The sequence below is a fragment of the Dipodomys ordii genome, unplaced genomic scaffold (genome assembly GCF_000151885.1).
Source record: "Dipodomys ordii isolate 6190 unplaced genomic scaffold, Dord_2.0 Scaffold112, whole genome shotgun sequence".
Classification (NCBI taxonomy): Eukaryota; Metazoa; Chordata; class Mammalia; order Rodentia; family Heteromyidae; genus Dipodomys; species Dipodomys ordii.
This window is the reverse complement of record NW_012267328.1, coordinates 816,604-842,346: the sequence shown is the minus strand read 5'-3', so window position 1 is coordinate 842,346 and position 25,743 is coordinate 816,604. Positions and strand designations below refer to the sequence as shown.

Below are 25,743 nucleotides of genomic sequence, written 5' to 3'. Positions count from 1 at the left end.
ATGGACGAGTGATCATTGAAAAGGGATTGTATGTGCATACGTGGTCATTATTCACACCTCTATATATGTGTCTCAGGTATGCTTTATCTATAAATCTGCCCTATTGGAAAGTCAGTCAAATTCTCTGTTTTGCTTAGAAAAAGTCCTGATCCTAATGTTTGATTATTTTTTCTCAATGGTAATAAAAATGATTATTTTTTACAGACATCCTATGCTCAGCTCCTTGCAGCAACATGTCTTTCAAAACTTGTTAGTCGAATCAGCCCTTTGCCTGTTGAACAGAGGATAGATATCAGTAAGTGATTTATATACTGTTTAACAAATACCACTTTAAAAATCAACTTTTCCTTTTAGGTATGCTGTACTCTTAGCAGGTCTACAAATTATTTGGTTCTGTCTTTTTTGTTGTTTCCTTTTTCCTTTATTTGTTTGCTTTAGAATCTATTGCATATTATTTTAAAGTATATTACAAGGTAATTGATTCTTTAATATGTTCCTCCTGTTTTTAAAAAGTGATTTATAAAATTATGCAAAATACTGGGTTTCCTTATAACATTTCCACACAGGTATACATACAATTTGATTGTATTCACCCCCCACTACCCTTCCTTGTCTCTCCCTTTTATCCCTTCACACCATATAGTTTCCCAATTAGGGGTGCGTGTGTGAGTGCGTGCGTGCGTGCGTGCGTATGTGTGTGTGTGTGTGTGTGTGTGTGTGTGTGTCTGTCTGTCTGTCTCCGTGTCTCCCTGTCCTCCTGTCCTCCTGTCCTGTCCTCCTGTCCCCTAGTCCTGGGGCTTGAATAGGGCTTGGGCACTGTCCCTGATCTTTTTATCCTCAAGACATTCTACCACTTGAGCCACAGCTCCACTTCCATCTTTTTTGAGTATCTTATTAGAGATAGAGTCTCATGGATGTCCTGTCCCAGCTGGTTTTGAGCTGCAATCCTCAGATCTCAGGCTCTTGAGTAGAAAGGATTACAGACATGAGCCACCATTGCGTGGCTGGTGTATGTCTTTTTGTTTGTGTGTTTGTTTTTATTTAATGGATTAGGATTCTGCATATTAGAGAAGACATACCATATTTGTCTTTCTGAGTTGGACTTACTTCACTAAGCCAGATAACCACATCCATCCATTTTTCCTGTAGATGACCTAATTTCATTCTGCTTCCTGGCTGAATTATACATCACGGTGTACAGATACTATATTTTCTTTATCCATTCATCTGATGATATGCACCTATGCTGATTTTATAGCTTGGCTGTTGTAACTAGTGTTGCAGTAAACATGGCATGCAGACATCTCTGTTGTATTCAGACTTACCTTCCTCCAGAGTGGAACAGCAGAATCATACAATAGTTCTTAGTATTTTATGGAACCTCCAGACTGACTTCCATAGTGGCTGTACTAATTTACAAGTTGACGAAATTCTTCTGAGTTGGCTTGAGAGTTAAGTGATTTTCCTGAATGTGTTGATATCATGTGATTTTTAGGCTTTACTGTATTGATGATTTTCAAATGTTTAAATAGCCTTGAATACTTAATACAAATCCCACTTTATCATTTATTTATTTATTTATTTATTTATTTATCATTATTTATGTACCTTAAAGTTCTGTATTCATGAGCGATATTAGTCTATAATTTTGTTGTGATGTCATTGGTCTGGGTATTAAGATAATGTTGCATAGACAAGCTTAGTCCTTGCAAGAGGCCCTAGGTTTGATTCTCTGTTCTACTAAAAATAGATAGATAGATAGATAGATAGATAGATAGATAGATAGATAGATAGATAGATAGATAAATAGATAGATAGATTAAGTGGCTTAAGAACAATTCCTTCTATCTGTTGGAGTATTTTATAAAGAATTGGTGTAATTTCTTACTAAGTATTTTGTAATATTAACTGATGAACCAACCCATCTGGGCCTAGTACTTTGTGTTTTGGAATGTTGTTAACTATTGATTACATTTCTTTATACATGAATTCAGATTGTCTATTTGACTTATATTTTTAAACTGGAAACATTTTTAGAAATAGGAATTCAGATGTTCCTTGACTTAACAGAGATTTGAATTAGGATGCTGTTTTGTTTTTACTTTACTATGATGCAAAAGTGGTACACGTCCAGTGGAAAATTCATGTCAACACTTGAACTTGGATGTGTGCTGTGTGCCATCTTGTGGTGCTGGCTAGAGGCAGAGAGCTGCAGTTGCCAGTCACCAGGGACCTTGAGGGTGTTTACATAGCACTGTTTCATAGAGCATGGTTTGCTACCTGTGATGTTCTATAGATTAGGTGCCTAAAATGCAGTTTCAACCTAGGATAGTGTTAATTTAGAATGGATTTATTGGGATATTGCCTCATAAACTGGGGAGAGTATCTATGCTTCAAACTTAAAGAATGATTGAAATTTGGGGGAAAAGAGTAGAATTGATGAGCTTCCTTTATTAGTTTTTGTTTTCTCTTTATTTCCCTTTGCCTTTCTCGAATGGCACTCTGGCCTTGCACTTGCTAGGCGGTTGCTTTACCACAGAGCTGCACCCCTGTCTCTCAGCAACTCCTCATTAGGGCTGTATGAGTTTTTACCAAGTGATAGAAGGACTCTTCTGATGTAGGACGGACGTGGCTGATTGCACGGGGCGTGACATGAGGTTTTGGGTAGATGTTTGAGGTTTGGTTCCTTTGGCTTCCTTGCACCTTTCTGTATTTACCGACCAATTATTTGTAAATGGAATTATTAAGGGAAAGTGATATTTATATTATACTCAAATTATCCCTTAATTTAACAAAATGCCATGGAACAGATTTGCCTCAAAACAAGTTTCATAGAATTGACTATATAAAATACCTATCTTGAGAGTAGGGATTAACTCATTGTCAGCAAGCATATCTTATATGTCTCCTCTTTTTTTCTTCACTTGATTGTCATATTATGTTTCTCAAAAGTCCAATAATAAAATATTTTCTTTATAGGAAACTATATTTTGAATTATGTGGCATCACAACCTAAGTTGGCTCCCTTTGTCATTCAAGCTCTTATTCAAGTTATTGCTAAAATTACTAAGTTGGGGTGGTTTGAGGTTCAGAAAGACCAGTTTGTCTTCAGAGAAATTATTGCTGATGTGAAGAAATTTCTCCAGGTAAGAAGGCATTGTTAAATTATTAGAGCTATCAGTACTTATTTTTAGTTTTGAATTGTTTATAGCATATCTACCAGGCCTTTAGTAATGACCACTTATTTGATCTTTGGCTTCTTTATTGTTTATTATCAGTAAGTAAAAACTCACACTGTTCTATAACTGCCAAAACATTTCTAACTTCAGAAGAAAAAGAAAATGTTCTTTATAATGTGGGTATATACTGCATACACACAAAGCATGCACATAACGCACTTTATGCGTTATCTGATTTAATTCTCAGTATAGCCCTGTGTAATGTGGGTATATACTGCATACACACAAAGCATGCACATAATGCACTTTATGCGTTATCTGATTTAATTCTCAGTATAGCCCTGTGACATGAGCTTCATTTTGTAAGTAAGGAAACTGAGTCTTCAATAATTTATACAAGGTCACTCAACGATATACTAAAGCCTATAGTTAGCTTCTTGACAAATCCTGTGTTTTTTAGTTGACTGCCCAATAATCTTAAGAATCTTTTTCATCTCACTTATTGAAGTCATAGTATATACATATTAAATATTTAGTTTAGTGTATTTAACTTAGATACTTGAAAGAAAGAAGGCAAAAAGAAGAACCCCCCCAAACCCAATAGATCACTACATATTCCAGCAATTTCACTTGCTATTCTACATGGTGATTGTATGTCCTATAGCCTAGTCATAAATGTGCTTTTGCCTCCTGTGTGCCTCTTCCTTGGGTTGATTCAGATATTTAAAGATACATGTTCTTTTTCATAGGAACATAATCCTAATTGCAAGAAAATTATTTTAGTTAATATCTGATATATTCAGATCCCTCCAGTTAAATGCTTTCTTGGAGGTAGGCTTCAGACAAATAGAAAGAACTAAAACCAACTGTTTGCTCATTCTTATTTATGGCCTTTTAAAAGAATACTAAACTCATATTCTGAAGCTTAGTTTATTATGCATCCGTGGTGTTGAAGACACTTTATAGAGTATCATGTAGAGAGAAGTGTGTATTTTCTTCTTCGAGTCTGAATTTTTTGTTAAAAAACTGAGCTTGAAATTCCTTTATTTATATAACTCATAGTGATTTTTTAAACTATTTTAAGAGAGATACTGTTGTGTATTTTGTTGGTATTTTAAAGTTAGTTGACACATTAAGAACCAACCATGTATTTCCACTTAGGCTAACTTTGTCTTTTCCTCCACAGGGAACTGTGGAGCACTGCGTAATAGGGGTGATGATCCTTTCTGAGCTGACTCAGGAAATGAACTTGGTAAGCTTTTCCATCTAATGGGACAGGAAGTTTGCTTATGTGGTGTTGCTTCTTTGCTGCTTATGTGTGTTTAAGTGTATTTCTGTGTGGCATCAGACTGTGTTCTGATCAGGTCTTTTGTGTATGTCTTGTTTTATTAGTGGGATAGAGAGGTAGAGGAATGCTTCCATGCTACCAGCAACGTACAATGTTTGATGAAGAGCAGGGAATTCGGCATGGTTCTTGCTCCATGAGCATGTGGATCAATATTCTTTGGTGCTCATATATAATTATAATGAACCATAAGAGATAAGTCATATGCAAAAGAGAAACCTTTATTCACTTACAACTAAAAGACAAGCAACTTCATGAATTGATTCTCAACAATGGATACTCAGAAGGAATCATCAAAAACAGGCCCAAAGAGTAGACATATTCATACCAACAAAGTGGAGTCTAAATAAAAATTAATTGAAGGAGACCAAGAAGGTCACTTCATACTAGTAAAGGGAAGTCTCCATATCAAGATAATAATTCTTAACATCTATTGGCCAAATGCTGGGGCATCCAACTTTGTTAAACAAACATGCATAGATCTCAGCACTGTGGGGTCCTGTACTTATATATATATATATAGTCCATCCCTTCTCTCTCTCTCTCTCTCTCTCTCTTTCTATCTCTGTCTCTTTCTCTCTCTGTCTCTGTCTCTTTCTCTCTCTGTCTCTGTCTCTTCTCTCTCTTTCTCTGTCTCTCTCACATATACACACACACCAAGATGATGACAGTTTTTAAACTCTACGATTCACTTTATTATAAGACAGTTCCACACAATCCCAACGTATACTTTAATCCACCTGACAAGCTGGCTGGGAGCATAAGGTAGGCATAGCTGACAATATGTGTAGCTGCTGGATGAGAAAAGCATTGTTGTAGCAGTAGGTATAGCTAGAAATGTTTTTTTTTTCTATCTTCAAATAATATACAAAGGAATTTCAGCCTAACATACCATTTATATGTGTGTTCTATCTTGAAGTCATTAGCAAATAGCACTGTACCTCTGAGCTATATTCACAAAAACAGTATAGTTTTAAACATACTTCATTTTATATGACTCAAGCTGTAGGCTTGTAAGTTCTTAAAAATATTTTGTTAAGCTGGCCACAGTAGCGCAAGCTTAAAATCCTGGCTACTTGGAGGGTGAAGATTTGGAGGTCATGATTTGAAGCCAGCCTTGACAAAAAGAAATTGTAGAGACCTCTATTTCTACCACTGGCTAGATGCTGTGGTACATGCCTGTTAATCTAGCCCTGGGTAACACAAGGGCTTCATGCTATGGTGCATGCCTGTCATCCCAGTGACAAGGACAAACAGGAGAAGGAGAATGCAGCCCAGGTTAGTCTGGGTTTAAAGTGAGATCGTATCTCAAAAAATAACCACGAGAAATCCAGGTGCCAGTGGGTCATGCCTATCATCCTAGCTACTCAGAAGGCTGAGATCTGAGGATCACATTTTAAAGTCAGCCAGGTAGGAAAGCCTGTGAAACTCTTTATCTTCAATAAACCACTAAAACGCCGGAAGTGGAGCTGTGGCACAAGTATTAGCCTTGAGCACAAAAGCTCAAGGACAGTGCCCAGGCTGAGTTGAAGCTCCAGCAGTGGCACAAAAAATGAAAATAAATAACAAAGACAAAAAGGGACTAGAGGCATGGTTCAAGAGGTAGAGTGCCTGCCTACCAAGCACAGAATCTTGAATCCAGTCCCCGACGCTGCCAAAGGTAGAAAAACATGCTTTTAGTTAATAAGATATTCAGAAGGATGAAGCTGCTGATTACATAATAAATTATCTGATTATACTTTTCAGAATACCAGTTCACATGGCATTTTTAGAATATTAAGAGACATAAACCAATGATAGGCATATCACTTTCCTGTGGAAGGATTTTTCTATAACTAGTTCAGCCGACTAATTCTAGAATGTTAGAATTTGAAGGGTATTGTACAGATTTCTCATTTTACAGGGGCATCTGTGGAATGGAAAGTTGTTACTTGCATAATATGAATTAGGGTGACTGTTTTCACAGTTGATAGTATCTGTTGTTTATGATCAGCTTATTTCACATTGTCTATGAAAGTGCAATCAACTCTGCCTTTTAATTTTTGGGTCAGTGTGTTCTGCGAGAAGCTCACTGAATTGAAACAGTCTAGAAACCTGTGTTGTTAGCTAGTCTGCCTTGGCTCTTTGATTAGCCATGAGTAAGTCACTTATTGGGGAGGTTTTAGACCTGTATTTTATGATTTTTTAAATAATTATTTCCAGGATTTGCTATTCCTTTTGGTAGGTTTGGTTACTCACTCATCTTGGTCTTTTTAGGTTGATTATTCTAGACCTTCAGCAAAACACAGGAAAATAGCTACCTCATTTCGTGACACTTCTCTCAAAGACATATTAGTACTAGCATGCTCTCTTCTAAAAGAAGTAAGTTATTTAATAATTTAATTTCTAGTTAAAGTATTTAGGAAATTTTAAGAGTTGGAAAATAATTTCAAATTGGTTTTTCCTTCCCCAGTTCTCCTTTTAAAAGCATTGTTATATATATTAAGTGTAGTAAATTCATACTAATCTAGAAAAAGTTTCAAAAACTTCACTTTTACTCATTGGATTCTGTAAGGTAAAACCCAAAGGAAATGTAATACGTGTCTTTAGATAGTTTTTAATGTCTTCCTACTGTCCAGTTCTTAGCTATAGAAAGGAATTCGATTTTGCGCTTTTTCTGCTTGTCCATATTTTGATGGGGCACATGAAAAAATGAACTGAGAGTAAGTTTTTCTAATTATCAAAATTTATTCATTGTTTTTCTAAATGACCTGAGTTTAGTCATATCTTTGGGAAATAAGAATTCTTATTTGTTTCTACTGCCCTTGGCATATGATTCAGAATTGTACTGCTGCTCCAGCTTGTTAGTTGGCTGAGTACATCATTTCTCACAGTATGTTCCTTAAGCACTAGTTTCTGCTTATTTCACTTCTCTATTACAGGGTATCTTCAATACTTTGGATGAGAATGTTTCAGCTTTTAAAGTTCTTCTGGATTTTAGAATATTTGCGTAGACTTTACTTGTGGAGCTTTCCTAATCCATTAATCTAAAATCTGAACTTCAACAAAACTTTTTTGAGCATCACCTGGGTACCCAAAAGGTTTTTGGATTATAAGGTTTTGGGGATTATATAAGGTATTCTGAATTAGGGATGACCAACTTTTGGATTAGGGTTTGCCACACTAAGTCAGATTAAGACTCTCCTTCATATGGGCTCTGCACTCTTTCGGGGCTTTTTTGTTCAAGGCTAGCCCTCTACTGTTTGAGACATATCTCTACTTTGAAAAGTAATTTTTTTTGTGCTGGTACTGGGACTTGAACTCAGAGTCTCATGTTCTTACTGAGCATTTTTACTCAAGGCTGGCACTTTAACCCTTAAGCCGCACTTCCACTTATTTCTTCTTGTATTATTGGGATTCTTGGGGAATCCCACACTTCCTACCATTTCTTCCTGTACTTGTAAAGGCTTGGTCTTTTCTGAGTGTCAGAATGGACATCATTATGCTGGTTGGGATTATGTGCGCATCCTCCTCCATTCTAACAGTCTGATAGACTTTGTTATGTAAATTATTTGTCATAATGTTTCCTCTTACAATATCAGAAAGTGACCTGCTATATGTAGTCAAATGGAAATAATTTTTATTTTACAAACATTTCAATCTATTATAGAAATTTGTGTAAAATGAATAATTTTTACTATTTTCCCTAATATTTGGAACAATATAATTTCATAATTTTTTACTATTTTTATTTGGCATTGAGATATTATTTAAATTTAGGTAGGTAATATTCATCTGTTGATTCAGAATGCTTTATTTTATTTTGAACTTTTTTTTAGGTGTTGGCCAAACCTTTAAATCTTCAGGATCAAAGTCAACAAAGTCTGGTGATGCAGGTCTTGAAACTGGTCCTCAATTGCCTCAACTTCGACTTCATTGGCAGTTCAGCAGATGAGTCTGCTGATGATCTTTGCACAGTACAGATCCCAACATCATGGAGAACAAGTGAGAGGAACGCTTAGCATAAGGGATGGTTAGCATACACGGAGTTAGTGGTATCCTTGCTCATATAGTATGTCTAGTTTCACCCTTTGCAGTCACAAGAAAGCTCAAGAGGGTTTGTGCCCAAAGTAGCTGCTGATATCCAGGGTTAAAATGTTTCTCAATCCATATCATAGTAAGTGCTGGGTTTGGATTTTGAAAAAAAAAAAAAAGACCTATAGGGAAGGAGAGCTAGAACCATTTGGAAAGCAGATTTAAGAGTGAAAATTGAGTGCTTTGTTTGGGAGCTTGCAGATAAACAATAGGAAAAGACCTAAGGGTTGGCAAGAGATGTGAGCAGAGAATGCATTAGAGTAAGTAATGTAGCATAGTAAAGGTACAACTTCACTAAAGAAGCAATTTGTTTCCCCACATTCCAGAAAAATGTCCTGGAGTAGAGGACTTGGCTAAAAAAACCATTTTCTGGAAAACAAAACAAAAAACTTCTCCATACTCTTCCCTATTTATACTACTCCTAAAGACATTGTTTTGAAAAGGAAAGTTTCACATATGTTACAAATTTAAGAGTCAGTTGCCAATAAGTCCTTCAGTAGAAAAGTTGGAATAGACAGTTACTGAAATTAAGAAAACAAAATAAAAAAGCAAGGAGATGTTGAATAAAATAATATAAAAAAGTTACAAGTGAATCTAACATGATTGACATTTGACTGTTAGGTATTCTACAAAGAGAGGACAGAGGAAACAGAAATTTGAAAACCAGTAGTAATACCTCCAAAAGTTGTCAACACTAAAAGACATAAGGTTTTTAATTTCAAGTTCCACCAGGTACCCTGCCTGAAGATTAAAAAAAAGACAGCGGGTGCCATTGGCTCATGCCTATAATCCTAGCTACTCAGGGATGAGATCTAAGTATTGAATGTTCGAGGCCAGCCCAGGCAGGAAGGCCATGAGACTCTTATCTCTAACATAAACTACTCAGGAAAAGCCAGAATTGTGGAGCTGTGACTCAAATAGTAGAGTGCTAGCCTTGAGCACAGAGGCTCAGGGATAGCGCTCAGGCCCTGAGTTTAAGCCCAGGACCAGCAAAAAAAAAAGACTAAGCTTTACAATTTTGGCATTTTAGAATAGGAAAGATAAAGGGGAAAAGTCCCAGGGAAATACAAAAGAAAAAGAAAAGAAAAAGTCCCAGGGAAGACAAAAGTAAGGTTGTGATAGAATGGTGTTAGGTTTCTCAGCACCCTGGAAGCTAACAGTATAACTCAGACTTCTGAGGGAAAGTTATTGTCAAACCAGAGGTGACTTATCAAGTGTAAGATAGAATAAAGAGCTTTTAAACATTGAAATCCTCCCCCAAATTTAGCTTTCATGTCCTTGTTCTCCACTTCATATACAAGCCAAAAAAGTGAAAGAAAGAGACTTGGAAAAAGGACACGAGTACAAAATGACAATGAGTAGATGTGAAAAGGAGTCAGTTGTATGATAAAGGTAGGACAGCCAGTCAAAAGGAAGCCTACAAGAGTCAGGAGCAGGAGAACAGAAGTTGATGGGTCATTTAATGTTATTGATTGTGTGGAAAATGTTATGAAAAACATTTTGTGGATCTATCAGAACAATGGGAAAGAAACATAACTAAGCACGAGAAGATGCTGTGATTAGATACAGAGAACAGTATAAATGTGATAGGATTGTAATATACTCTGGCTCAGCTGTTAACATCCTTTTCATAATTATACTCATAAACTCTTAGGATTGATTTAATCACAAAAGGTGATCATAGAAGAAAGAAGGGATGGATTGTAGTGAGTTAGGCAGGTAAAGCATCATATTCTAAAATAAAAATCCTTCTTTTATCTAAAGTAATATAATCAAATGAGGAACTAGTGGTATGGACTATTCTTTGGAAACATGTAAATATGTTGAGAAGTACTTGGGATGGTATCGGATTTAGGTATTGTTTATTACAAGCCTTCTAGTGCTGTTTATTTTTTGATAGTTTTAAACTGTCCTGTTTATATATTAACTGTACCTTTAATAATAATAGTTTGCAGTTCTAAAGATGGATCTTAGAGTTCTCAGTTTGCATGATAATAGCTACTTTGCTAAGATCACAGTATTCAAAGTAATGGTACTAGAAGATACTTTTTCTGTTTTTCAGTTTTCCTGGAACCAGAAACATTGAATCTTTTTTTCAATTTGTATCATTCCCTTCCACCACTACTCTCTCAGTTAGTAAGTAAAAGTTATATATTGCCTCATTAAAAAGTCTACTTTTGGGGCTGGGAAGGTGGCTCAGTGGTAGAGCGCTTGCCTTGCATGCCAGAGGCCCTGGGTTCGATTCCTCAGCACCACATAAGCAAAAAGAAAAAAAAAAAGTCTCCTTTTATACTTGATCAGATGGCCTTTCTACTTTTTCTTGTGGCTCTGCTGGGGTATATATTGCTTAAGCTATTGGTCAGGTTTTGTTTATTTTGCCAGCAGTTCATTCCATTTTATAAAGTATGAGCCTAGACCAGTAGAGCCAGGACAATGTAGGAACCTCTAAATATGTCTTCCTTCCTTCCTAACTAACACCCATCAGTCCATGGCCAGGCATCAATCAGCTCCTTCATCAGAGCCACTGCCCCCCCGCCCCAGCCTGCCTGTCTTACGTTTGATAGGCAGCCTTCATCAGACGTTGCTGAATGAGCAATATAGGGGGATCTGCTCACTTGATTTTTCTGCTTAGTACTTTATTTTTAATCAAATTTTATTGCATGCCAAACTTTTGTTACCTCTTGTTATATAGAATGTTGACACTCTGGGCACTAAGTTGGTGGACTCTAAAATAGATCTGAAGGCTGGTAGTGTGGCTCAAGTGGAAGAATGCCTGCATGGCAAATGTTCAAATCCCATTACTACCAGAAAAAATACCTGTAAAATGGATCTAGCATTGTTAAAAGTTTCAAAAAATAAAGTAAGGATTCTAATATTACTATTTCCTGAGGAAAGATGTCAGATTTAAAGTCACTGGTACATTTGTCTGGGTATGTTATCACTAGGAAGGAACATCTAGAATCTAAGATTAAACTAGGTTTCGCGGAGGGTTCATGTTTCTTGGTTGTGCCCCATGCCCCATGGTTGTTCTGGGATAAAACACAAAGGTTCCTTCATTTGCTCTGTGCAGTAGCATTTGTTGGACATGCTCTTCGGTATGGTATGGTGCTTACCTCGCTCCTTACTGTGGCCCTATAAGGTTTGCTGTGGTCCTCACCAGGTAGACACAGGACACAGAGAGCAGACCTGGAGTGGCTAAGTGACTGCCAGGGCAGCACTGGCATCAGAACCCAGAGTTTTGTTATCCCAAACCCTGAGTGGGACCCAAGCTTGTACATCAGAGTCCTTAGTGAGAGATTTTGGTTTTTGGATTTAACAACAAGGGGTTGGGACTTAGTGGAGCATGTCTAAAATGAGAATAACCTGATTTTTGTACTTATTTGCTCCCTCAAAAAGAATCAAGCCAGGTGATGGTGGGCATGACCGTAAGCCTAGCTACTCAGGAGGCTGAGAGCTGAGGATCGCGGTTCAAAGCCAGCCTAGGCAGGAGCGTCCCAAGACTCTTATCTTCAGTTAACCACCAGAAAAACCTGAAGTGGTGCTGTGGCTCAGTGGTAAAGCACTAGCATGGAGCAAAAGAAGCTCAGTGACAGCACCCAGGCTTTGAGTTCAAGCCCCATGACCAACATAAAAAAAAAAAAAGAATCCGACACTTTGAATGAAATCTAATAATGAAATATGTAAGTCTCAACAGTTAGGCAAGCAAATATGTGGACACAAATCAACATCATAGATAAGCTGTTTTGGTTTACAGTTCAGTTAGAGGCCTCTCACTTTGGAAAATAGACTCTAGTTAAGTATCACTAGAATTCAGTAGTAAAATTGTAAAGTGGGAAAGTAAATAGACCATGAGTAATTTTTAGGATTTTTTTGAGGGGGGGGGTCCAGTTGTGGGGCCTGAACTCTGGGCCTGGGCGCTGTCCCTCAGCTCTTCAGCTCAAGGCTAGCGCTCTACCCCTTGAGCCACAGCGCCACTTCTGGCTTTTTTCTTTTTGCTTAGGTGATGCTGAGGAATCAAACCCAGGGCCTCATGCATGCAAGGCAAGCACTCTACCACTGAGCCATCTTCCCAGTCCCAATTATTAGGATTTTTTAGAAAATTTTTATTCCAGCCGTACTTTCTAAATTGTTGCTGAAGATAATATTACATATGGGATTGACTTGATTAAGTCAGAGGTACAGAATCTTGCCTTGCAAGAACCAAGATGTATAGTTTACAAATAGCTCTCAAATATATTGTAGCATAAAATGGAATTTTCTTTATGATAGAAACACAGTTCACTGATTTGCAAACAAAATGGTGTTATCTGTAGCGGGAGCTTTCTGAACCTAGGCATGTCAGACAGGCCTTACTCTGCCAAGCTTAAAGAAGGAGAAGACACTGGAGGGGAATATACGCGGGTAGTAAGCCTAAGTGGTGGGGCACAAGGCTTACGTGCAGTCATAGTGATTAATATTTAACTTTGAATGCTTCTGTATTTTTAACAGAATGAACTACATTTTACAGTAAAGGCTAGTATTTGTTGCATGTGACCATAGCTACACTTAAAATTGAAATGAGTTTTTTTTTGTGTGTGTGTGTGTGTGTTTTTTTTTAAGGCTCTTTCATGCTTAGTTCAGTTTGCCTCTACAAGAAGGTCTTTATTTAGCAGTCCTGAACGGGCCAAGTACCTTGGTAATTTAATTAGTGGAGTAAAAAGGATACTTGAAAACCCTCAGGTATGTATGAAGCAATACAATTACTATTTAGCATATATAAATAGTATTTCTGTTTAAGGCACACAATAAACTCATCATGAATTTATTATAATTCTAGAAGACCATATTTAGTATCTTACTCTTTTTCTATAGGTCTCATTTATAAAAGCAGTAAGCAGTTTAGGAAGTGAATATTTCTGTGGTGGGCTTTGTGTGTGCCTTGTGTTTTCTTTTCATGTTTTCTTATAAGCAACTGTGAATAGAGGTTGTATCTCTTCTTGTGCTGCCGCCTTTGCTTTATTCTTTTGGTTATTGTTAAACTAATTCAGAGGCTATGTCTGTCTTCTAAACTAGGAGATTTAATATAAGTCTGAATGTTAATATTGAAATAAGTGGATTTAAATTATGAAATAGTGTCTTTTTGCCCTCTTGTGGACAAATAAGTGTTTGTAGATTTAGAAAACCAATTCTGCACTAACTTCAGAGAATTAGTGTCAATGTTCATTTTAAAGAATAGGAAAGCCATTGTTAATGAGTGATTGAGGTGCCTACATAAATGTTTTGTTTCATGTTTTACTTTGTTTTAAAGTATCTGTTCATTATAGATTTTTAAAGGATAAATGACCACTTAAAGAGGTTTATTTAACTCTCTTGGTCACTAATAATCCTTCTTGGAGGATCAGATAGTATCTTTGTATACGTTCTACAAAAAAAAATTATATTTACAGGTTAATTTTAGGAGTCTTATGGGTAATTGATCTGTTTTAATTTTTCAATTTAGTACAGGTGTGAAATTTACTTGTGTTGCAAAAGAATAAATTGGATTTCACCAATTTATTTGACTTGTTAAGCTCACTATCGTGAGCAATATTTTGAAAAGTGTTATATCAAGTCATTTGTTTCACTGTTGAAGTTTAATATAATTTTAGAATCATAAGCATCTGTAAAAAATGTTAGTCACAAATTTTTTAATTACAAAATTTTTTTGGAGTCTGGTCTTGATTATTAGATGATACTCCTGGAGTTCCTGCTAGTGAACTTTCTTTAGATTCTTTAGGTATTAAGCAGATACTTAAAAAATTGATTTCATGCCAGGTACAGTACAAGTGTAGCAATTATAAAGCTCACTGGGGAGGCAGGTACCTGAGAGTGTGTTTGTACATATGTGTATGCTTGTGTGTTGCTTGAAATTGAACCTAGGGTTTGAGCTTTCAAAGCAAGCGCAAACTTGAGATTGTTCCACACCCACAGCCTGGTAGACCTCTCATGGTCTTCTCTTTTTCTCTAACATTCCCCCAAAGTCACCTATGTATCTTGTATTTTGTTAGCAATGCTCCCTGGAATGTAGTAATTTGTTTGACTGACTATTCAATTGAAAACTTGAGTTAATTTGAGGATTCAATAACTGAACATACTCAGTAAGAATTGTATTTAAAAAAATTCTAAAGGCTCACACCTGTAATCGCAGATACTGAGAAGAGAAATCAGAAGGATTATGGCTCAAGTCCAACCAACAAGAATTTAGCAGGTCTTATATCATCATAATATTTGAGTATGGTGTTGCATGTCTGTGATCCCAGATACATGGGAGGCCTAGTTAGAATGGCTGATGTCTTAGGGTCAGTCCAGGCAAAAAAAACTTTTTTTTTTTTTTTGGTCCGGTTGTGGGGCCTGAACTCTGGGCCTGGGTGCTGTCCCTCAGCTCTTCAGCTCAAGGCTACCACTTGAGCCACAGTGCCGCTTCCAGCTTTTTTCTTTTTTCTTATGGGTGCTGAGGAATCGAACCCAGAGCCTCATGCATGCAAGGCAAGCACTCTACCACTGAGCCACCTTCCCAGCCCCAGGCAAAAAAAAACTTGAGACCCTGTCTGAAAAACAACCTAAAGCCAAAAATTGTTGGAGTATGGCTCAAGTGTCTAGAGTGCCTGTCTACTTGGTATCATCAGGAAAGAAAAAGGAAAAAAAAACCAGAAAGGAACAAATCTGTTATTTATGTGCACACTTAGGCCATTTAAACCTAGTGTGTATTGTTTCTTTACAGAATTTCAGCAGTGTTTAAATCTTAAATATTTTTCAAGTTTATTGTTGACTTGAAAAATACATACACTTGTTTTTTGTGTCATAGGATCCCAAACACATTTTATCATTGTGGAACAAAAGTTCTTTCTAAAACTCTGTTTTGAATTTCTTACTATCAATAATTGACAACAATAGTAAGTTTAGAAGGAATCACTTGACACAAAGTACCATTGTCCCATGAAAACTTAGGTGACAGTAAATAAAATATTTTGAAAATTTACTGATTTTATTACCAATGTGTTACTATGGTTTTATCATGAATATGCTACTTGGTTATAAAAGCCTTTCTTCTTGTCTCATAATTTAGGGTTTGTCTGATCCAGGAAATTATCATGAATTTTGTCGATTTTTGGCTCGTTTGAAAACAAACTATCAGCTGGGAGAATTGGTTACAGTGAAGGAGTATCCTGAAGTTATCAGATTAATTGCTAATTTTACTGTTACTAGCCTACAGGTAAGCAAAAGTAGATAACTGATGTTAAATCTATAGATAGTTTTAAAGTAATTTCTTGGTAAAGGTCTTGAGTTTTTTTCTCTCTTTTAACATTTCCTGAGCACCTTGTTGAAATGGTCTTTGCAAAGCTTTTAGGTAAAAAGTTCATTGCTACATTTATAGTAGTAATAATTGAGAAGATTGTTAAATGTCTGATAATTGAAGGATGCTGTTAGAAGCTGTTGCAAAATAAATGTGAAGAAATAAATGAATATTTTTACAGATTGTGTTATTGCAAAATTTGCAAGTTGGAGGGTACCTTAGAAACATTTTCTATAGGGCCTGAAAAACATTCTTGGCATGATCTAAAGGAAATCTTGTAACATTGTGTGTAGTGATCATTCTTGATTAGTATAGTAATGGGAGATTTTGATTTCTACTTTATTCTTTTTAAAATTTGCTATATTAGATGTTTAGTAGTTATGTAATCAGAATAAAAGTTAATTTAAAATGAATCTAGTAATTTCGCTCTGATTTTCTAGAAAGCTATAATGTCATTGTAAATAATGTTTGTTCTATTTCTTTTCAGCATTGGGAGTTTGCTCCCAACAGTGTTCATTATTTATTAACTCTGTGGCAAAGGATGGTAGCATCAGTTCCTTTTGTAAAATCAACTGAACCCCACCTACTAGATACTTACGCACCTGAAATCACCAAGGCCTTTATTACTTCCCGGTTGGAATCTGTTGCCATAGTTGTAAGGTATTTAAGTGTTTCTGTTGTATTTTTATCTTGCAGGTTTTTTTTTTTTACTTTTAAAAATTGTTATTTTAAAGTTGGTATACAAAGGGATTGCAGTTTCATAGTCAAGTGATGAGTACATTTCTTTTGGACTCTCTCCAGTTTTTCCCTTCCATCCCCACCCACAAGTAGTATAGTTTATTTTCAACATAACATCTTGGAATTTTTAAAGTTTGAGGCAAAATGTTAAAATTCACCCTCCTTAAAATTACATGAATCTATTAAGTATATATAATTGTATTCTGCTACCACAGTCAAGGTAGTAGCTAGTAATAAACCCTCTAAATTTTTTTGGATCCTTTCATCGTTAAGTCATGGCTCTGGCCCACATATCATTGCTGAGTAATATTCCATTTTGACATGTGTCAGTTTACTCACTCCTTATGGGTAGACATTTGGATGGTTTCTGTTTTTTTTTTTTAGCAATGTGAAAATGTGAATAAATTGCTGTATACTGTGGAGACAGTATATATTGTGTATGTATTGGTACTGTGGCTTAAACTCAGGTCCTGTGCCATATCTCCAGGCTGGCATTTTGCTAGTTAATTGGAGATAGAGTTTAGCTGACTTTTCTTCCTTATCTGGCTTTGAACTTGGATCCTCAAGGTTTTAGCCTCCTGAATAGCTAGGATTAGAGATGTGAACCACTGGTACCTGGCCAGATGTTTTAATGAATATAATTTTTCTTTTGAGTAAATATCCAGGGTGTAGTATTTTAACAGAGAGCCACCAGGCTGCCTTCCAAAGTAGCTAAAATGTTTTGCATTTCTACCTACACTATATCCACTCTGCAGTCTCATCTTACTATATTATCTTGTTCAAACCATCTAGTTAGCTCATTGTGACTTATACTCTCATTCTCTTAGTAAGTAATAGTGCGGAGCATTAAGTAAATAAGTGATTATCAAATCTGCCGTCCTTTTCTTACATTGAAATTTGATAATTCTGTATATTCTGTTCATGAGTATTTTTGTTGTATGTGTTTTACAAAATATTAGTCCTCTTCATTTTCTAAAATGGACGCTAGGAGAGCAGAAGTCTTACATTTGGATGAGTCTAGTTTATTATCTTTCTTTTCAGTACTGGTGTTTGAACTCAAGGCCTTAGGCTTGTTCAGCTGGCATTCTATTTGAATCACAACTCCAGCCCAACTTTTTGCTGATTATTTTGGAGATAGAGTCTCAGAGACTTTTCTTTGGCTATAACCCTCCAGATCTTAGCCTCCTGAATAGTCAGGGATTACAGGCAGGAGCCACTGGTGCCTTTTTATTTTATGTTTTATGATATCATAACTAAGGGACCTTTATTTTAATCTTGGTCATAAAGATCTTTGTTTTCTTAGGCATTTTATAATTTAAGTCTATGATTAATTTCAAGTTAATTTTTGTGCCAACCATAGTGGTCAGGAGGCAGAGCCCAGAGGATCATAAGTTTAAGACCAGCCTGGGCTACATAGGAAAACCCCGCCTCAAAGTAAAGAAATAGTTTTGCATATTACATGAGACAGGGTTCAAATTCTTCCTCTCTTCCTTCACTTCTCCTGTATCTTCTCTCTTTCCATTTTTCACTGTAGATAGACAATTATCCAGCACCATTTGTGGAAAAGCTTATTCTTTCTCTGTTGAATTTCTTTTACGTTGGTGTCAAAAAGTAATTGATCACATGCATATGGTTTCATTTCTACAGTCTCTTCTCATTTACCTGTGTCTTTCAACTGTACCCTGTCTCAAATTTAGCTTTATAATATATTTTAGATAGTAGGAGTTCTCTCTTTGCAAAATTGTCCTGATTATTCTGTCATAGAAATGATTATTTGTACAAGGAAATTTTGCTAGGATATTGGTTGGAATTGCAGATAAATTTGGGAAAAGAATTGAAACTGTAACTATCCAATTCTTCAACGAGTGTGTCTTTTATTTATTTACTTATTCAACAATCAGGCCTTACACTGGCTTGGCTGGTGTTCTACACACCTAGGTCTGCCTTTTGCTGGTTTCTGCTTTGAACAGTGATCCTCTGGATCTCAGCCTCTTTGAGTGTGGGAACCATAGGTTCTGATTAGATTCAACACCTAGCCATCTAAATTTATTTAGTTTCTTGATTTCTTTATAGTGCTTAAAAAATTCCAACTTTGAAATCTTGAATGCATTTAGTTAGATTTACTTGATATGTTATGTGTTCTGGTGTTCTTTTTTTATATCTTCATGTTCAGTGTTTTATATCTTAATGTTCAGTTATTCGTTAGCATTACATAATAGTGCAGTTGGTTTTATGTATGGACCTTGTATACTGTGATCTTACTAAATTGACCTATTCTGGTAATTGTTGTGTGGCTTCTTTGGTATTTTCTCTGTGTTAAAATTATGCCATCTTCTTACATATTGTTGTATTTCTTGCTTTCCAACCCATTATTTTTTTTAACCCATCATAGAATTTTATTTAATGTAGGCTGTGTATGTTGTGGATATGAGCCTGTGACATTGTGATGTTCTCTGCAAAGCTTCTTGCATGTGTTTTCAGAGATGGCTTAGATGACCCTCTGGACGACACTGCTACTGTGTTCCAGCAGCTGGAACAGCTGTGCACCGTCAGCAGGTGTGAATACGAGCAAACCTGCACTCTTCTTGTCCAGTTATTTGACCAAAATGCACAGAACTACCAAAAACTTCTTCATTCAGCGTCTGGGACTAATGTGGACATGGCCATCCAAGAAGGTCAGTCTCGTGTGAATATTATGTGAGTAATATGTTAGATATTAATAGTATGATTAATTACTTTGATAATCTTACTGCAAATTATTTTTATGCATTTTTCCCCAGTATCTACTGTTAGTGTAAATCATTCTATTTTCCTGTTGAGTATTTTGATGGCTTGGTGATTGATTTTTTAAAAAATTTTCCTTCATCAGATTCATAAATATTTTTGTATGGAATCACTATCAAGAAAAGGTCATAATTGTCAACTAAGTCAAGACATAACTTGTCTATTACTTGATAATGCTTCCTTCTTTTTTTTCTATCGGTTATTTGCAAAGTCATAGTCAAATTTTAGCCAATTTAAAAAAAAAGATCTTAATACCTGATCATAGGCTGGTGACCAGCCACTCGGGAGGTAGAGGACTGCAGTTTGAGGCTAGCCCAACTAAATGTTATTGAGACCCCTCTGCCTCAATAAAAAGTTCATATGAGCTGGGCGCTGGTGGCTCATGCCTGTAATCCTAGCTACTCAGGAGGCTGAGATCTGAGAATCACAGTTCAAAGCCAGCCCAGGCAAGACAGTCTGTGAGACCCTTATCTCCAGTTAACCACCAGAAAACTGGAAGTGGTGCTGTGGCTCAAGTGGTAGAGCACTTACCTTGAGCTGAAGAGCTGAGGACAGCACCCAGGCCCAGAGTTCACGCCCCACAACAGAAAAAAAAAAAAAAAGGTCATCTGTGTGATCTCTACTTCTAATCACAGCCATGTGGGAGGCATACACAGGATTATAGTCCAGGCAGCTCTGGCAGAAAATAAACGAGACCCTATCTGAAAAAAGAAAAATAACCAGAAGCAAGAATTTTAAAGATAAGCTTTTTTAAATTTATAGAGATAATCAGCCTGTTAAAATTTACCATTGTGTCCTGGTATTTTAGATCTCGCTTCTTCATATGAGAGAAAATATGCTCTGTTTGTCTCTCTACTCTTGGCTCACCTCACTTAATATGGTTTATTCTAGGTCCATCCATTTCCCCGCAAATGACATTACTCTTTCTAATGGCTGTATAAAATTTCACATTTTGGGGATCCATTCATCAGTTGTGGGGCATCTGGGTCGTTTCCATTTTTTGGCTGTTGTGAACATGGATGTAAAGGTGTCTTTATTGTATCCTGCTCATGATGCTCAGGATAGAAGCCCAGGAGTGGTATGGCTGGGTCGTAGGGAAGGCCTGTGTTTAGTTTTTTGAGGATCCTCCAGACTGCTGTCCAGAGTGGAAAGAATGGACATCCTTGTCTTGTTCCTGATTTTAGGGGAAATGGTTTTAGTTATTCCTGCTAGAAACCAGAAATCTTACAGGAGAATGTGGATCAAAGGAAATTCCTATAAACTTTTGGTAGTAGTGTAAAAGAAAGAAATAGAAATGAAAAGAAACAAAAAATGAATGTGGTGTTTTCTTATACAGTAAAATATTTGAATACTTACATATAGCACTTCTACATGTCCTCTAGAAGATCTCTACATAGGACAAGACAGTGTGTGCAGTACAACAAAAAATAGAAACAACTTGAATTTTCATCAGCCTGATAACTTAGATAACAGTGGTCACACAATGGAATACTACACAGCAATAAAAATAAGTGAACTATCGGTATACTTAACCAGAATGAATGTCAGAGAAAAGTATTTAATGACATGTTTATTCAACTCTCAGAAAGTTACTATACAGTATGAAAATTAATAAGGCTTCCAAACGAAGGACACTAGAAATACATTGTCTAGACATATATGCTTTGTAATAATTGTGAAAAGAACAGTATGCACCAAAGATAGGATGATGGTACCCACAGGGTCGGAGGCATGGGATGACTGTAGAGAGAGGCCTGAACTAGTAGGGTGACTGTGTCGCAGTATGCTGGCTTTTAAACTAGGCGTGTGGGTTATTATATTTAACAGGTAGTGCATGTTTGCTTTCATAAGGATAGATACTACTACATTAAAAGGAAAAAAGGGTTTTTTTTAATTTAATTTTACTGTCAAGGTGATATACAGAGGTGTTACAGTTACATACATAAGGTAGTAAGTACATTTCTTGTCAAACTTGCAAAAGGATTTTTTGTAAAACTAAGACCTGTTTGAATGAAAGTATAAATGTTCAAAGATGTATGAAAAGGATTAAGTGAAGTGTTAATATTATGTAAGTTTTTAGAAAATTTTTCCAGTCTGGTGGGAGTAATATTGTGTACTTCTTGTTCCCTTGTTTTAATAAATCAATAATTCAAGCTGGGCACCCATGGCTCATGCCTGTGATCCTCGCTACTGGGGTGGCTGAGATCTAAGCATCACAATTCAAAGCCAACTTGTGAGCTTATCTCCAGTTAAACACCAGAAAATCAGAAGTGCAACAATGTTTCAAAGTGGGAGAGCACAAGTCTTGAGCCAAAATCTCAGGGACAGGGCCCAGGTCCTGAGTTCATGGCCCATGATTGACTACTACTACTACTAGTAGTAGTAGTAATAACAACTACTACTACAATAATAATAGTAATGCTTCAGGTTCTTTCAATGACTGAAACAGAAAAATTTTTGAAAGTGTTTCTTTTTATCCCTTGTAGTCAAAAGGTCAGTGAGAAATAATCTACCTTTTAAGATACATGTAGTGTGTTAAAAATAATTGTTTCTATATGCCTAAAGTTGTTCATTTGTACACTTACGTAGTAGTATAGTTTCTTCTGGGCAGACTGAACACTTTGGTTTGTGTTGAACCAAGAAAATTATATGCTCTTGTTATCTGTGCTTTAATTTAGATGCCTAATGGCTCTTAATGTTACAAAATAAGTTTATTATTATATTATAATCTCTTTTGTATTGTCTTGCTCTTCCGTATTTGTGGTGATATGGTCATAGTTTATGAAAACAATAATCCCTAAGAAATAGGTCATTAACAGTAGTTAACGATTACTTGTGATCCATGATAATGACTGATTTCTTTGGGATTATTACAGTTATAAACCATAATTACAGATTATTACAACAATAATTATTTTGTTAAGGAAAAAACGTTCTGTACTTGAACAGCTGCTAAAAACAAGTGCCTTGAACATTTCAGAATAGAGAAATGGAATGTTTATCGTGGAAATCTACTCTCAGAAAATGAAATTTAAAAAATTATAGATATGGAGTTCATATCAGATTTTTTTCTAAATGCATTTTAGGTTTTTATGTTTTCCTGATTCTTAAACTTTATTGATGCAGTTCTGTTACCGAACTAGATTCTTTTTCTTTTTTGGTGTAAGCCAAAAGTATCATGATGCTTTAAAATACATACATGTAGTGAGTAATGAGATGGGTTCTATAGTCACTACTGCCTCCCACAGTTGTGTGTGTGTGTACACAATAAGATTGCCAAAAGCTATTGTAGTTTTCAGTATATGGTGCCATTTTATATATTGTAGTCCTCATGCTATACATTAGTTTGCTAGATGACTTTTATAAAACTGCAAGTTTGTTCCCTTGACCTACTTCTCTCCATTTTCTCCCTCTCCCTGCCTCTGTAAGCAGAGTTTGCAATTTCTAGATATCCATTTTTTGATTCTCCATATAAGTGAGACCATGCAATAATTTTCTGTGTTTGGCATGTCTCAAAATACCTTGAGTTTGCTAGGATGGTGCTCTACCACCTCAGCTACACCCAAAGGGGCCTCCCCCTTTTTTTGCTTTAGTTACTCTTTGAATAGAGTGTGACATTTTTGCCCAAGCTGGCTTGAAGCACAGACTTCCTGTTTTATGCCTTTTACATCACTGGGATTACTGCTGGGACCAGAATACCTGTCTTATAATAGTAGTAAGATGGGGGTCTTGTCAGCCTTGTGTCTGGGCTGGCCCCACACCCCGATTCCCCAGTCTGTGCCTCCTGAGCAGTGGGAATACCAGATGCCATGCCTCTGGGCTTGGGACTGTTTTTTGTTTGAATGGTGTGAGTTTAAAATTGTTCAGGTTTAGGGAATAGTTTATCATTATGTTTTAGCTAATAATCTTTTATTGTTTATTTCTGAAGCTAACTTGGTTAGCTTAAGGTCCTAAGAGTCAGGACATAGCTGCTTTTCAGTTCCTTGTACAATGAAGTCATTGCTTCCTAAAGCAAGAAAAGAATAAACATGCACTCGTTTTCTCTAATAAACTTCCTTTTAAAATTTACCATTATTTTTTAAAAGGTTTCAATTTTCATGTAGTGTTTTTTTCATGAATAACACAAATTTTCTTTTTGGCAAAACAAAACTTTTAACAAGTCTTATATCTAGATTACAGAATCTAGATGTAAAACTTCTCCAGCAAATGCTATCGTTCTTCACTCAGTTTTGGTGTCCCAAAGTAATATTTGTGTTGTTCCATTTGTGTCACTGTTTAAAAGCTGTTAACTTGCCATCTTGTGGCTAACTCAGCTGTCAGTATCTTGCACTGTAGAAAGCTCAGACTTTTTAAAAATCTGGCTAGAAAATTAAAGGGAATAAATCAGTTATCATTATTCTGTATTATGTTCCAAACAGAAGCAGTTTCAAAATGATCAGACTAGCCCCATCACAATGACACTGATGCTCAGAAGTGAGGCTGGTACTGGTTCATAGAACCCTCCCTCCATCCTTCCTTCCCTTTTTTCTTTATTAAATTTTGGAGACATCTCACCGTGTAGCCCCAGCTGGTCTTGAACTCATTATCTTCTTGCCTCAGGCTCCAAAATGCTGGGATTACAGGCATGTACCACCACACACTAGACATTGATTCAGCGTTTCATGTTTAAATTTAATTGTTATCCTAAGTTTTCATGGTAGATATTTTTCTCCACTTTGCAAGTAAAAGTTCTTAAGAATTAAAGAGGTAAAGTGGCGCTGTAGCTCAAGTGGTAGAGTGCTCGCCTTGAGCTGAAGAGCTGAGGGACAGTGCCCAGGCCCAGAGTTCAAGTCCCACGACCGACAAAAAAAAATAAAAAAATTAAAAGAAAAAGAATTAAAGAGGTAAGTAACTTGAGCTAAACAGCAAATTAGAACTGGGATTCGTATGTACTTTTAACTAGCTCTAAAATCTACCACTTTCACTGTTTAAATGACATGGTGAACTTATCAACTCTCCATTTTCTGCCAACAACTGAATTCATAATTGTTGATCACCTTTTTTTTTGGAAGAATAAATCATTTAGATAATTTGGGAGTTTTCTCCAAAATAAAGTTAACCTTTATCAATACTTGTTAAACCTTTTTCTCCCATGTGTGTTAGGACGTCTTGCATGGCTGGTGTACTTGGTTGGTACAGTCGTAGGAGGAAGACTAACATACACTAGTACAGATGAACATGATGCTATGGATGGAGAATTGTCCTGTCGGTGAGTAACAGTCATGGAGTTGATAAGAATGTACTAAATAGTTAATACAATTGGTTATTGGGATTAGGAGGTAAAGCATTTTGTATTGGCCTTTTGAGAAAAGTATTCTGTCCTTTTTTATTGCTGAGAAAAATCAGAGCTCAGAGGCTAATTTTCAAGTCAAATCTTTAATAAATGATAAACTCATATATTGTTTAAACATTTGTCCAAATAATAATATAAAGATTTAGGTTGCATTTTACTACTTAGGGTCTGATAAAGCCTACAGAAGTGGGGGGCATTGGCATGTTGGCAGAATTGGGGCAAAGGGCATCAGCCATCAAAAAATTTATTAATTTTTGGCATGATGGCATAATGGTATATGCCTGTAGTCTCAGCACTAAGGAAGAAGGAGGCTCCAAAGATCAGGGCAGCCTGGGCTACAAGTTTAAGGCCAAGTTTAGCTATGCAGGGAAAGCCTGGCTCACTAAACAACAAGTAGGTACTAGTGATTCAGTACAAGCTTTCCCTTTAAGAAAAAAAAAAAGATCTTTCAACTAGTGATCATGTTTTTTGTTTTTTGTTGGTCATGGGGCCTGAACTCTGGGCCTGGACGCTGTCCCTCGGCTCTTCAGCTCAAGGCAAGTGCTCTACCACTTGAGCCACAACCTCACTTCCAGCTTTTTCTGCTTATGTGGGGCCTCATGCATGCGAGGCAAGCACTCTACCACGGAACCACCTTCCCAGCTTTTTTTCCAACATACCAATTCCAAAATAGGGAAAATTCTTTTTGTTGTTGTTGTGTCAGTTGTGGGGCTTGACCTCAGGGCCTGGGCTCTGTCCCTGAGCTCTTTTGCTCAAGTCTAGTGCTCTACCACTTTGAGCCACAACTCTGCTTCTGGTATTCTGGTGGTTAATTGGAGATAAGAGTAGCTAGGATCACACCACCAGCACCTGGCAGGAAAATTCTCATATGTAAATATTATAACGTTTATATATATGCAAGTTTATATGTTAATGTTTTTGGTGTGTGTGTGTGTGTGTGTGTGTGTGTGTGTGTGTGTGTGTGTGTGTGTGTGTGTGT

General features: G+C 36.4%; 1 protein-coding gene across 1 annotated transcript in view; it reads left to right on the top strand.

The window, feature by feature from the left end:
• LOC105994946 (ran-binding protein 17-like) overlaps nucleotides 1–25,743 on the top strand; it is a 51,858-nt gene that overhangs the window by 20,149 nt on the left and 5,966 nt on the right. Inside the window, exons 5-15 of the mRNA XM_013028615.1 lie at nucleotides 205–295; nucleotides 2,980–3,146; nucleotides 4,366–4,431; nucleotides 6,781–6,885; nucleotides 8,343–8,508; nucleotides 10,661–10,734; nucleotides 13,198–13,317; nucleotides 15,683–15,829; nucleotides 16,398–16,570; nucleotides 19,130–19,323; nucleotides 24,575–24,680. Of these exons, the coding sequence (XP_012884069.1) occupies nucleotides 205–295; nucleotides 2,980–3,146; nucleotides 4,366–4,431; nucleotides 6,781–6,885; nucleotides 8,343–8,508; nucleotides 10,661–10,734; nucleotides 13,198–13,317; nucleotides 15,683–15,829; nucleotides 16,398–16,570; nucleotides 19,130–19,323; nucleotides 24,575–24,680 (1,409 nt within the window). The remainder of the gene's footprint in view (nucleotides 1–204; nucleotides 296–2,979; nucleotides 3,147–4,365; nucleotides 4,432–6,780; nucleotides 6,886–8,342; nucleotides 8,509–10,660; nucleotides 10,735–13,197; nucleotides 13,318–15,682; nucleotides 15,830–16,397; nucleotides 16,571–19,129; nucleotides 19,324–24,574; nucleotides 24,681–25,743) is intronic.